The following is a 12900-nucleotide window of genomic DNA, read 5'->3' on the forward strand; positions in this document are numbered from 1 at the left end:
GGTGGGCACATATTTGCCAAAGGTCCATTGTGTCCATGACCACAGGGCTTGATGGATACATATTTCTTCAAATTTGCCGTTGTATAGAAAACACAATATACTTTGACAGGCTACAGACTCCACATGATACAATATACAACTGCAAATGCGAGACTACCAGCAATCCTTGCACCATTCAACGAGGACTGTTAGAAAAAGTCTCGCATCGCTGGTTTTCAGACACACTGCGTCGTTTGTCCGAATCAGGCAAGTGGTCTACAGCTCGCTGATATGCACTGACACACAACAATCACCAAGGACCAAAGGAAATAAACCTAAACCCCGTGATATGGGTGAAGGCGGTCCGAGACAACTGAAGGGTATTTAATAGTTCGAGGGGGAAAGGAGGAGTAAGACGCCGTAGGGTAGTCCGTAGGAAGACCTAGAAAAATAAAACAAAACCTTGATGCCTGAAACAAACACTAATGGACGCTCCGGAGTATTTATCTCCGAAAAGTCGCAAACAAAGTCGCAAACCACGAAACCGAGTGTAGGTTCGGGCCCACGGGAGTAGAAATTGCTAGAGAAACTTGGTTAATTTTATTTCGCTATGTGAGACTCACCGGAGCTAATTGAATCGATGGCGGAGATAATTCACTCGACGAGTCAGGCCTATTGGCAAAGCTAGGATCGGTTATAATTCGCTAGGTTCGACGCTTTCGAACTTCTCGGGTCGCTGAGATCGTAACACTAATTCTCTGAGATGGTGAAGTCGAAACTTGTTTTTCTGTATGCTACTTTGTACAATTGATACTACAGGAATGGCTTTGCGACCGTCCGGAGATAAATAACAAATAAACGCCACTACCCACAGGATTGCTCAGCACTTGCCGCCGTTATACCATACACCATACGACTCTCTTGCACTCCCACTTGCTCGTCCCAGCCCCTAGAGGTCGCCTTGACGCTCTGCCACCTGATCCAAGCGGTCCCATCACTCCGTGCAACGCGCCGGTCACGTGCTAATTACCTCCGGCCGCTTGCTGACTGATGCTGGCCTCATGGTGACTCGCATGCGTCCGCACCTTCGGTATTTTGATGGAAACGAGAGAGGGAGTATGCTGGAGGGTGGGAATGAGGACGACGCCCCTCGATGGAAGTGTCCGCGGGCCCCGGAGCTAATTCGCCTAGAAGTTGCATAGATTAAGTCACCCCGGAGCTTGCGTTTGCGGAGATAAATCGTGGAATGGGTCCGTGTATGTCTTGGGGATGCTAGGAAGTCCGGAGCTAAATAGAGCAATTCTTTAGAGCCCATAGAAGCCTAGTGGCGTGTGAGTGCTGTGTCGAATAAGCTCCGGAGGGCTTGTACGATGTGCTGAGTCCGCATTTTCGGAGGTCAGACGATCCTGAGGCTTATCATTGCGTCCTCAGATTTCGCTTGATGCATTTATCAAAGGTATAGTGTATGTCCTACCACTTCAAAAAGTATGTAGACCTGTGCTAGAATGCTACTCAACGGTACAGACAAAGATTCAGATTTTAATACAGCTCTGGGAAGTCGCAAATAGAAAGTGCACGTAAACTGTGCAAGAAAGTGAAAATCGGGACCCCGTAAACTTGGAAAGGGACAACGACAATAGGGTTGACGTCGTCGGTAATACCCGCGTTGGCCCCTTGGCTGAGATGATATGCTGTAGACGCGTCTGCTCGAAGATACGAGTAATTGTCGCGCTCCAGGGTGTGACTAGTGCACGTGGTCTTAGCTAGTAACGCGTATTCGAACCCTATGGAGGAGCAGTGCCCGATTGTACGAATAGGCGAGACTACAACCCGTACTTACATCTGTTCGAACCGTGAACATGCATGCCCTGAACGCAGTGAGAGTACCTCGAGCTCTAGAGACGTGCGGCCAAGCTGAAATATAACACTCTGGATCAGAAGGACGGTGCGTGTTCCTCGCATGTCCTTCGAGCACAACCATCTCTTCCAACACCATGTCAAGGATCTGCTGGCGCAATTCCAGCCACTCGGACAACGGATGAAGCTCAACCGCCTGGACCAAAAGCCACTGCTCCATCCGCTGTTGCCAAGGTATTCTGTTCCTAAGCGGGAGGACAACAAGCCGGACAGCGTCCTCCTGCTCTCTCTCGGAGTACTCGACGTAATGGAGCGGCTCAATGATGAAGATCCTAATAGGTGACAACGCTGGCCAGGAAGGTGAGAAATCATTCGGTGGACGCTCTGGAAGAAGGAGCATGTCGCGAAAGGCGGCTATCTCATTGCACATAAGCCCCGCCCGGAATAATGCCCCGCCAGAGACCCTGACCCTCCTGAGGTGACTACCGGCACAAGTTATTAGTCGGCATGTTGAATTGTGAACATGCGAGAACATCTCTCTGCGAGCGTAAGCCATATGTGAAGTATTGCAATTGGGGGAATAATGGCCCGGCTTCAGGGTATAGATTAGAGTGGTCGCCACGTTCGTAGTTCGCAAAGAGTGAGGGCGTAGACTCGAGGGAAGTTGATGAAGAGCAGGCGAGTGTGCAGATATGAACGAGATGATTGGAAATTACAGATGAAAGTCTCGAGAAATGGGGATGCGAACTGAAGGATATCTTCCGCGGGTGGTCATTAGGTGGCACAAGGAGCTAGCAAAGTATGTACCTGCAATGTCAATGGCAACTCCACCCTCCCAGTCGCTGCGCACGAGAAGGAAGAGATGGCGGATGCTCCCTCGGGCTGATGACGAGGCTTGCTGCAACGTCCTGAGGAACGAAAGAGCCTGTGTTCCGGTGGTAATCGCGACAGCGCGGAATCTATGTGCCTCCGATATGGCGCGGAACGCCGTGAAAGTAGCCCTTATAGAGCTGGCTGTCCGCCCGCCATCACAAGATGCCGCCTTGAAGATGAGTCCAGTGACTTCCACGGGGAGTGCATCCAATACAGACTGCGTAAGTCGCTATGTGAGTGGATGCCAGGACTCAAATGCAATGCTTACAGTTCCTTGCATATGAGGCCGGGATTTCCGTCTCACAAGACGTTGTTTATGACACCTTCGAGGCGTTGCGTCGAGTGACTCTGCCACCCAGATAACTCGGAATCTGTCCCGTACTGATTTTTACAATGCGGGAATTTATCGTGTTTCCGGCTGCCGTGCGCACTCGTTGAAGACGACTCTACGTGCTCAGCACTTCGAATCAAAGTCAACAGCGCGATAACGGTACGCTTCCTCTTATGCTCTACTTGAGACTCAAGCGTCAACCAAACGCAATGTACAAGCACACGAGTGTATGATGTTTAGAGCGTACCGATCCAAATGCGAGGCGCTGGGCCGGATACTGTCGACCGTGAAGCTATGGAAGTCGGTTGAGCTGTCTTGCGCTACCCACCGACGGCCTGGACGTGTAGGAGGAAGACAGCTTCGCTCACCATGTCGTGCAAAGTGGGGTACCAATGGGATCAGTCTAGCTGATAGCACTGACTTCATCGGATCGGAATGGTGACAATCTATCAAGATGGCTGATGAAGATCATTGCTGAGATGAATAGTCGAGTATGTATGCTCTACGACGGAGTATCCCTTCAAGCTCTCTTCTTCACCAAGCGTGCAATGGAAGCTCTTCCAGTAGAACTGGCTGAGCAAATCTTTGCACTTGCGTGTACCGACGGCCGCGGCTGGCGAATGTCTTGTTCTCTTAGGGCTACTTGCAGGGCGCTTCACAGTATGTCTGAGAGATACAGGTTCCACACCGTTTCCCTGTCCAGTGGAAAGCAGATACTACGCTTCCGCAGCACACTACAGCTGTCGACCGCCTCTGCACGAGCCAGCTTCCGCCATCTCTTCATGGTCGTGCAGGTACAGTCCGCTGCCGGTACGTCTTCTCCCATAGCACTAATTCGTCGATCTCGGCGTTCTTGCATGTGTCCTGACCGACCTCCAGAACATATAATCCGCGTAGCCTCAGCAACCCTTCAGTCTCTCACCGTCCTTCTCATGTCCTCTTTCGAGGTCTTCTATACCCGCCTGCTGGAGCTGCGCCTACCGAAACTGACAGCGCTCACAGTGCGATTCTCGGACTCTGCATCGGACCCGAGCATTTCCCCTCGGCTGCAGCCGGCGTTCCCGCATCTCCAATCCTTGGAAGCCGCGTTCGCCTACGTCCCATCCACGCACACGCGGTTCCTCTGCGACCCGTGCCAGAGCGGCATAGGTAGTGCCGCGCTTTATCGAGCCCATGGCAACATGCTCCGGGTACCGCGGCTCGACGACGTACGCCTTGATGCCTGACAGCGCTTGAACCTGCGGCAGGGGCCGCATTTGCTCCTCTCGCTCATCCAGCCAGTACCCCCACATCGCGCGTAGGTCTGCCGTGTCGGTGCACCGGTTGCCGAACCCCACCCCTGATGCGCGCACCGTCTCGAGCTCCCCGCCTGCGCGCGAGGCGAGCTCGCACAGCGTCAGATGCGCGGAGCGCGGCGTCGCGGCGCAGAGCTTGTGCTGCTCCCACCAGGATCGCTGCCGACTGGATGGTCAGATGAGAAGACGGAGAAGGATTGGGAGGAGGCCTGGAGGGGGTGGTGTGATGCGCTAGCATGCCCCTGGGACTGAAGACGAGGGGGGACGGGTAGGTAACGCGGTCCATACTGGAACTTGAGGGCGGAGCGAAGGATGGGGTGATATTGAGCTTGTGCTCCCCGCTCGCGCGAGTACCACGCACTGGTGGGAGTCTAAGACGGAGGTGAAAGGGCAGGATGAAAGCTGGTCTAGTACAGAAACCAGACCAGACAGATGAAGGACATTTGCGTCCTGTGCCCATGCTTCTGCCCGCAGACACGGTTGACTGAAGGACTACTAAGTGTAGAACATCAGAAGACTCACAGTACATATCCCTCCTTAGGCTGCCCAATGTATCCTCGGCATGCCCTCCCCCTCCGGCATAACACAAACACAATTGGCGTCTCTGTCCATGGAGTGCCTAAAATAGGGTATGTCGAAAGATATGACGTTGGTCACGCATCTTGCCGGGCCGCCCGTCCTGCTCGAAGTCGACCACTCTTCTTATGACGTGCAGCCTATTTACACCACCGTCTTAATAACCTTGCGTCCGTCGGTACACTGTGTAACATCCCTGACCTTCCACTATGCCAAAGCTAGCAACTCTCAAAGGTCCCTCTATTCACCTCATTCAATACCTCAGAAATGAGGCCCCATACAGCACGCTCGATGGCCTCGCGGGATGGGCCGCCTCTATCGGCATAAAGGCCCTACAGATCCCCGTCGATCCGCGACTCATCGACATCCACCGCGCCGCCTCCGACCAAGCGTACGCTGACTCGATCCTTGCGACCGTGCGCAAGCACGGACTGGAGATCTCCGAGCTCTCGAGCCACCTCGCGGGGCAGCTCGTGGCAGCGCACCCCGCGTACGACGCGCTCTTCGACGGGTTCGCGCCGGCGGAGTACCGGGGAAACAAGGCGGCGCGGGAGGAGTGGGCGCGCGGAGTGCTCTTCGCCTCCGCGAAGGCGTCGAAACGGCTCGGCCTGAAAGCGCACGCGACCTTCTCGGGCGCGCTCGCCTGGCCGTACTTCTACCCGTGGCCGCAGCGCCCCGCAGGGTTAATCGACACCGCATTCGAGGAGCTGGGGCGGCGGTGGCTGCCGATCCTTGAGGCGTTCGACGAGGCGGGGGTGGACCTGGCGTACGAGATCCACCCCGGGGAAGACCTGCACGACGGCGTCTCCTTCGAGCGGTTCCTGAAAGCGGTGAACAACCACCCCCGCGCGAGCATCCTGTACGATCCGTCGCACTTTGTCCTGCAGCAACTCGACTACCTCTCGTTCATCGACATCTACCATGAGCGGATCAAGGTCTTCCACGTCAAGGATGCGGAGTTCGTACCGGACGGACGGCAGGGCGTCTACGGGGGCTACACGGACTGGGCGGAGCGCGCGGGCCATTTCCGCGCGCTAGGGGACGGGCAGGTGGATTTCAAGGGTATTTTCACGAGGCTAGCAAAGTACGGGTTCGACGGCTGGGCGGTGCTCGAGACGGAGTGCGCGTTCAAGGACCCGGAGGTGTGTGCGGTGGAGGGCGCGGAGTTTATCAAGAGGCATATCATACCCGTCGTCGGCGACGGTGCGTTCGACGATTTTGCAGGGAGCGGGCTGTCAAAAGGAGGTGTTAGGAAGGTGCTTGGGTTGGAGTGAACGTGGTTGTAAGAGGATTCGTCTCCGAAGTAAATGATAGTTTGAGGCAGAGAGCATTTATTCATGCGGTCAAAATGCTGGAATTAGTATGGTCGACGGAGATCAGTACTCGCGGTCAACTAAGGAAGCTGTTTGCCTTGTATTCATCCAGAGAGTGATGGGTCTCACCTCCGAAAAGATACGCAGACTTCTGCATTTTGATCAATTCATAACCTTTTCCTCCGGTGCTCGGCCTGCTCCTGAGCCTTCGGTCCACTCGAATACAGTACCTCAGGCAGTTTACTACCGGGGAATGGAGTAACACATCGCCGCCACAAGAGAAGCTGGCATTCGAAACCTCGCTACCCCAGACTCTTCGAGCGTCAGATCCAGGGTCATCATCATGTCACAGCATAAGCGCTTCGACGTCACAACAGGATACTGCATCCAAGACCAAAGCTTGGGCCGCACCAGCAAACGCATGCGATTGGGACGACGAGCAAATTGCATACTCGATGCACTGGTCCTCGATTGCAGGCCTTTGCTACAATATTAATGAGGCAAGAGAGCACCGTGCCGCTGGTTGTCCACTCAAACAACAGCTCGTCCCAAACTGTCGCAGCGTCGAGAAGGGAGGTGAGCGAATAATGAAAGCCAGTGTCCGGCATCTAGTAACCCAGATCACGCATCCAGCGGAGACAGCTGCTGAGGAATGCCTCCGAGTCGAGAACGTGCATCTTGCATCCTAGACGAGGCAGGCTCCGAGAAAGGATTGTGACTTACCTGCGTCCTGACACGGCCAAGGCTGGATTTCGAGCGCCGGCCACGATCCTTTGCCACCGCGCCTCACTACCTCAAGCACCGGTTCTTGCTGGGATTTTTAAGTATAGAGGTGGGGGATGATATCTGACGATCATGGGTAGCTTGACTAACGAATCCAGGGGTGATACAGTGGGCCCAGTTGTCATTGAAAGAACTATACTTTCGGCACATAGCCTCGTTTGAATCCGTGTCGCGCATGGGCTTGAGTTTGTCTTGCGGTAGTGAGGGATTGTAAGCATTCTGCGACCATCAAACGCGCTGACACGATATACAACTCGACACGTCCTCTTTGGCACGCGCTACAGTCTGGGCACTAACGAATCAATCATGAGTAAGATCTATGGTTTTCCTCAGGTTGCTGCCACAAGTCGTTCCCCATGATCTTCAAGCCACTCCGCCCGCATATCCACTTCACCCGTTTGCACGCGCAACCATTCCTCCTCCCAGTCTACCGGAGTTTTCCCTGCGGGCCTGATCTCGTGTAAGACCCGCAGATGTATGGCCCGTTCCTCCGCCGCCCGCCGCTCCAGGGTTTCCAGGGTTTCCACGACATTTTGCACGGCTCCATAGCGCCAGTACAAGTCGAGGATGAAATACCGAATACCAGTCGGAAGCGGCGGCAAAACCCCCCTGCCAGGCCGCAACCCCAGCACCTCCTCCAGCGCCTCACTCAACGTCTCCGTTCCGCGCACGCGGGATATCCTCACGCGGAGCAGCCGCGGCCCCGCACACCTCGCGAACACGAAAATGCACGTCTGCGCAAACCCAAGGCTCGCCGTGTCCGTGGGCGCGACGTGCAGGTAGCGCAGGCGGGGGAGCGTCGGGACGGGGGCGGGCGGGCTGCGCGCCATGACGGCGTGCAGGTAGATCGCGCGGTAGCGCACCGTGAGCGCGACGAGCCGCGGGAACGCGGTCTGCAGGAGCGCATCGTGGGCGGGCAGCCCCTTGTACCTGGCCGTACAGACGAGGGCGAGCGTCTCCACCGTGCGCGCGGTCGCGCGGAGGATCTGATTTCCTGGCAGGCCGGAAACGCGGGTGAGCTTCGACTGCGACGGGAGGCGGTCCGCGCGGCTGCGTACCCGGCTCGATGCTGAACCCGCAGATAACCACGAAGAGGTGGCGGACGCTCGCCTGCGCCGGCGGCGAGGACTGCGTGAAGGCCGCGAGGAAGGCGGTGATCTGCCTGTGTGTTGTTACAGCCACTGTGTGGAATCGGAATGGGTCGCACGCCGCGCGGAGAGATCTGGAGGTGGACCGGAGCGCACACATCGTCCGCCCAGCGTCGGCGCATGCCAGCCCCAGAATCTGCTCGACGAGCTCTATTGGGAGGGCATCCATGATATAAGGAGGAATGTACAAAGGGAAGAAGAGCGCGCGCTATCCTCCACACACTGACGGTGGGAACGTATTACCGTGTTAGAACGGAACTGATCATGATCCTGCCGACAGTCCCATTGATTACATATGCGAATGATAGGCCTGGCGCTTGCATTAGATACTACAAGTGCGCCGGCCGAGTGCAGGCGTGCCCGTTCGGAGCAGGCTGAGCTGCCGTTGTCAGGACGAGCGCAGCCTAGCATCCCAGCGGGAGCGGTGGCAGCATGGCACTTGCGTCCGTCCAGAGCCCACCTCTGGTACCCGAAAACCCTTCAAGCATGTTGCCCGGGGGGATGTGAGGCTACGACCGACGAAAGGAGAGGAACACCGAGACGAGCTCCGCGGGGAGGACGACGAGTACAGTGTGCGTCTACGGACGCCCTGGGCAGTTTACGTCCACGGAAAGAACGCTGACACAAGAACGCTGACGTCACCACCTCGTCAATCGACCAATCAGGGCCGCCAGCACGCTCCTAGAATACCGCCGTGTGGGCAAGATTCCCAACATGCGCAGGAGCGTCCAACGACGGCGAGATCAAGCAGGGAATGATGATCATGCGCGAACGATCCGCGGGGCACCGTACACTCGATAGGCTACACTCCCCGGGCGTGAGCTGAGCTGAGCAATTATTACTATTACCAAACTTAAAACATAAAATATTCCAATGAACGACAGATCAACGAGCGTATAGGTGTGTGCATCCCCACTTCCCACGAAACCGAACAATCACTTCCACTAGAATGCACATTCATCAGCCCACTCCTTCCCCAAACGTGCGGTATACGCGCACCTTGATCTGGCTATAGACCGTAAACCCCGTCGCCGCAGCCCCCTTCGCGACGTACCCCCGCTCGTCAACTTTGCCTTTCCCCAGCACGACCGGGCGGATGTCCTTAGGGATGCGGGTATAGATGTCAATGAGATACTTCCTTCGACAGAGACAGAGAGACGGGGACGTACCGTGAACCCAAAATGCGCGTACCGGTCCCGCGACTTCGCCGTGCTCCCTTCGACGGTGAACACGCTCCCCGGCGCGTGCGCGAACGCCTCGCGCGTCAATAGCGACATGAATCCTGCGTGTGCACAGCGTCAATGGGTCAATAGTCGAGGAGAGGGGGAGAGCGGCCGCACCCTTTCCCTCGTGCGCGGGGTCCGTGCACGCGAGGAGGAGGTACCACGCGTCCTCGGGCGATATCGTCGCACGGTGCGCTTTGAACCCGCGTTTCATGACGCGCTCGGAGTGGATGGGCGTTGTGGCGAAGCGCTACAGTGATGCACACCACATCGACATGAGCGTGGTTCGGTAAAGTGCACACTCTATTTTCTGAGCACGCACCCACAGTCCGCCCGGCCCCCAGACCTTCAGCGGTTTGAGCGGGCCCGTGCGTAGGAGCGCGCGGACGTTAGAAGGGGACACGCGTTTGTGCGGCGGGCACCAGATCATCATCCCCCCGAGCTCTTCTAGGCCGCCTTCTGGCTGTGGAATGGCGACGACAGTGATAGGAGAACAAGTTCAGGAACTGGAAGAACTTCTGCAGGTTCTGGCGCGCACGGCAGTCGGTGTCGTTTGAGAGGGGCTTTCGGGGAAAGGGGGAGAAGGATCGGGTGTCTGGTTAAGTGCCGATGTAAGAGCAAGGGCTAGGACTCACGGCTTTGACGCGCCCGAAGTAGTTGAAGACGGGGTCGGCGATGAAGGCGCGCCGCTGCATCTCAGCTATGCGATCGAGCTCCTCGAGTTTGGCGAGGCGGACGTAGGGCTTGTGCAGGGCGTCGGCCATGACTGCTCTACCTCACATGCGATGAACAAACTCTGGGCAACCTCTTTGATTTGGGTTTTAAACGTTGCAGTGAGCTGCATCCGGGGATCCGGGTATAATACTGGTGGGTGAGAACCAGCGCCGCGGAGTACACACTGTGCTGGGGCGTCCGAAGGTATTCATAATAGAGATGACGGTCGTTGGAAAGAACCTCCTGCAGTACCAGAGTTTCGCGGAGATCAATACGCTTCATAACCATAAAGGCATGGTTAGCACGATCGAAATACATGGGGATAGGAGAGTGCTGTCAACGGACCACATAAGCAGCAAATGGGATATCGTAGCTGGTGCTTCCTGGCAGTACTCGGCGTTGAGTCATGACTTGCAATGCGAGAGTGAGTCGGGGATCGCGAGTCCGCGGCCGATGTCTTTGCTTGGAGCAGTGTGCCATCGCAAATCCATTGCTCGCCTTTCTGTCGTTCTCGCGACCACCCTCTCGAGGGCAGAATTGTCTATAGCTATCAATGTCCTGCCGTCAATGTTGGTGCGACAGACTGGGCACGACTCGGAGCCTCTCACGGCAGGTTCGAAGAATACTACTTAAGCGCGAGCCTCCCTTCCGAACACTCTAATAGTGCCAACGTCCCAATGCCGTCAAGTTCATTGCCACCTCCAATGACATCCTAAACCTCTGTCTTCCCTTCAAATCCAACTGTGCGCTCGGGGTGTCATGCCGTGGAGCGGTACAGAATCCAAGGTGGAGGTTCCGAGACCTGGCCTTTGGGTGGCGCCCCGTTCCACCGTTCGACACCCTCTTCCGTTTGCCAGTTGAGTCAAACATCAGGTCCTCTTTCCCAATGGACTGGAAGGTCCATATGACAGACTCGGGGCAGCCTTTCGGCTCGGGCGCGTGGTGTCTTGGAAGGCCAGCTTCCTTCATATAGGTCGTAGTGAACCGGTGCTCGCGAGATGTCGCGGCATGCACAGGTACGGTGACTGTGTTCGCTCTTACATATACTGCGCGGAGAAACGTCATTCCGTATTGCGTAGCTGGTGTGGAAGAGTCGGAACGGCGGGGACAGCATAGGGATAGATAATCAGTATATGACTCGAACCTGACCTTGCGTAAGTAGTTGGAGTACGTGTCGCTGACTGTGCTCATCCTATTTCGTAGGCTCAGTACAGGTGCTCAGACGTATGCTACTTCAGAGAGTGTGCAAGCCGTACACTTTGGAGCATCGCCGCACGGCAGAGCGAATGGAAGAAAGACGCGTCTCTCCGGCATCTCCTCTCCACCATTGTAACATCCTAGTTTCAGGTCCGCGTCGACACCATCATCTCACACCGGGCCCACATCCACTTGCACTCACGCCTGCTCGTCCGCATCGTCATCGAGCCGCTCCACGCGCGGACGCACCGCCCCTCTCTGTACCGCCAGCCACTCCGCCTCCCAATCTCCGGGCGTCATGTGCGCCCTCGACCGCCACGGCGACAACAGAAACTCCACCACCCCTTCCTGCTTAGCCCAGCGCTGCAGGGCGCGCAGCTCCTCCACCATTTGCGCATCCGGGACGTGACACAGCTCGACGACGTAGCGCGCCAGACCCGCCGGGACAGGCGGGAGGTACCGCACCGGCCGGCGCGCGAGTATATCCTGCAGCATCAGCACCCAAGCATCATCGAGCTCCACCCCGGACACGCGCGCGCGCACGAGCGCTCCCCCCGCGCGGCGCGCGAACCAGTCCAGGGACACGTGCGCCCTGAAGACCAGCGCCGGGCGCCGGTGCGCGATGTGCAGGTCGCGCAGGCGGGGCAGGGTGGGCGTGTCGGGGAAGGGGCCGAGGCGGGAGAAGAGGCGCGCGGTGTACTCGTGGTAGACCAGCGTGAGCGCGGCGAGCCGCGGGAACGTAGTGCGTCTGAGGGGCTTGTCGTCGGGTTCGCGGAGCACGCAGGTGAGTGTCTCAATGGTGCGCGAGATGGACTGGAGGATGAGGTTTCCTAACAGAAGCGAGGGTGGGTGGGGTTAGAGCGGAAGCCAGCAGGCGGATGGTTTCTCGTCGCTGCGCACCTACTTGAGCGTTTTCTTTGTATATGGCAATGAAGAGGTGGCGAGCGCTTGCCCGCGCGAGCTGTGATGAATCCTTAAAGGCCTCTAGGAAACAGGGCGATTGCTTGGGATTTCTCAAAGCTACCGTGTAAAATCTGAAAGGCTCAGACGCCCTGCAGAGGTATTTGGAGGTGGCGCGGAGAGCGCACGCGGTGTGCCCGCCGTCTGTGCATGCAAACTCCACAATCTGCACAACGAGCTCTGCTGGCAGGGCGTCCATGGTACGGTATGGGTGAGAGTCAGTCGGCGTTGGAGGCGGGAAGATGGGTGTTGAGAGATTGGAAGATGCTACACGTGCTGTGCTTCGGACACGCGGTTGATGCTTCGAGCGGATTGGTCAAGCGCTAGCCGAACGTTCATCAGCAAAATGGCAGCCCACGCTAAGGCGCTAAGTACCACTAAGGCGCCCTTACCGAGCTCCTTAGCTCTAACTCTCTGAGTTTCTTAGCCGATGCTGTAGAGGGTGGCAGAGCAATATACATGGCTCTGTTGATCATAGATGTACATGTAATGTATACCAGTAGCACTAGACAAGGGCGGAGACTCGTAATTTGGGAGTTGCTATCATTCAAGGCAAAGGCTGAAATGGGTTTGGGCACCAACTAGTGTAGCCTTGTAGTGCAATGGTTATATTGTATGGTTGGGTATGGCAGATGCTGGTTCGGATCCTGG

General features: G+C 56.6%; 5 protein-coding genes across 5 annotated transcripts; 2 read left to right on the top strand and 3 right to left on the bottom strand.

Annotated features, from left to right (window-relative positions):
* Positions 1–3702: 3702 nt before the first annotated feature.
* On the top strand, positions 3703–4341 carry GLOTRDRAFT_125108 (uncharacterized protein; the record flags this gene model as incomplete). Its single annotated transcript, XM_007863749.1, has 3 exons — positions 3703–3850; positions 3920–4248; positions 4288–4341. The coding sequence occupies 3 exons, from the start codon at positions 3703–3705 to the stop codon at positions 4339–4341; spliced, it is 531 nt and encodes a 176-aa protein (XP_007861940.1).
* Positions 4342–5120: 779 nt separating this feature from the next.
* Positions 5121–6185, top strand: GLOTRDRAFT_125109 (AP endonuclease family 2 C terminus family protein; the record flags this gene model as incomplete). The annotated part of the gene is made up of 1 exon (XM_007863750.1): positions 5121–6185. One exon carries the CDS (start codon positions 5121–5123, stop codon positions 6183–6185), a length of 1065 nt encoding a protein of 354 aa, XP_007861941.1.
* Positions 6186–7336: 1151 nt separating this feature from the next.
* Positions 7337–8324, bottom strand: GLOTRDRAFT_125110 (uncharacterized protein; the record flags this gene model as incomplete). Its single annotated transcript, XM_007863751.1, has 2 exons — positions 7337–8001; positions 8066–8324. 2 exons carry the CDS (start codon positions 8322–8324, stop codon positions 7337–7339), a joined length of 924 nt encoding a protein of 307 aa, XP_007861942.1.
* A 766-nt stretch (positions 8325–9090) lies between these two features.
* On the bottom strand, positions 9091–10142 carry GLOTRDRAFT_125111 (uncharacterized protein; the record flags this gene model as incomplete). Its single annotated transcript, XM_007863752.1, has 7 exons — positions 9091–9099; positions 9155–9256; positions 9325–9437; positions 9496–9628; positions 9701–9841; positions 9917–9973; positions 10014–10142. 7 exons carry the CDS (start codon positions 10140–10142, stop codon positions 9091–9093), a joined length of 684 nt encoding a protein of 227 aa, XP_007861943.1.
* A 1345-nt stretch (positions 10143–11487) lies between these two features.
* Positions 11488–12448, bottom strand: GLOTRDRAFT_125112 (uncharacterized protein; the record flags this gene model as incomplete). The annotated part of the gene is made up of 2 exons (XM_007863753.1): positions 11488–12119; positions 12190–12448. 2 exons carry the CDS (start codon positions 12446–12448, stop codon positions 11488–11490), a joined length of 891 nt encoding a protein of 296 aa, XP_007861944.1.
* Between the last annotated feature and the right edge of the window lie 452 nt (positions 12449–12900).

Source organism: Gloeophyllum trabeum (assembly GCF_000344685.1).
Source record: "Gloeophyllum trabeum ATCC 11539 unplaced genomic scaffold GLOTRscaffold_00002, whole genome shotgun sequence".
NCBI classification, from domain to species: Eukaryota; Fungi; Basidiomycota; class Agaricomycetes; order Gloeophyllales; family Gloeophyllaceae; genus Gloeophyllum; species Gloeophyllum trabeum.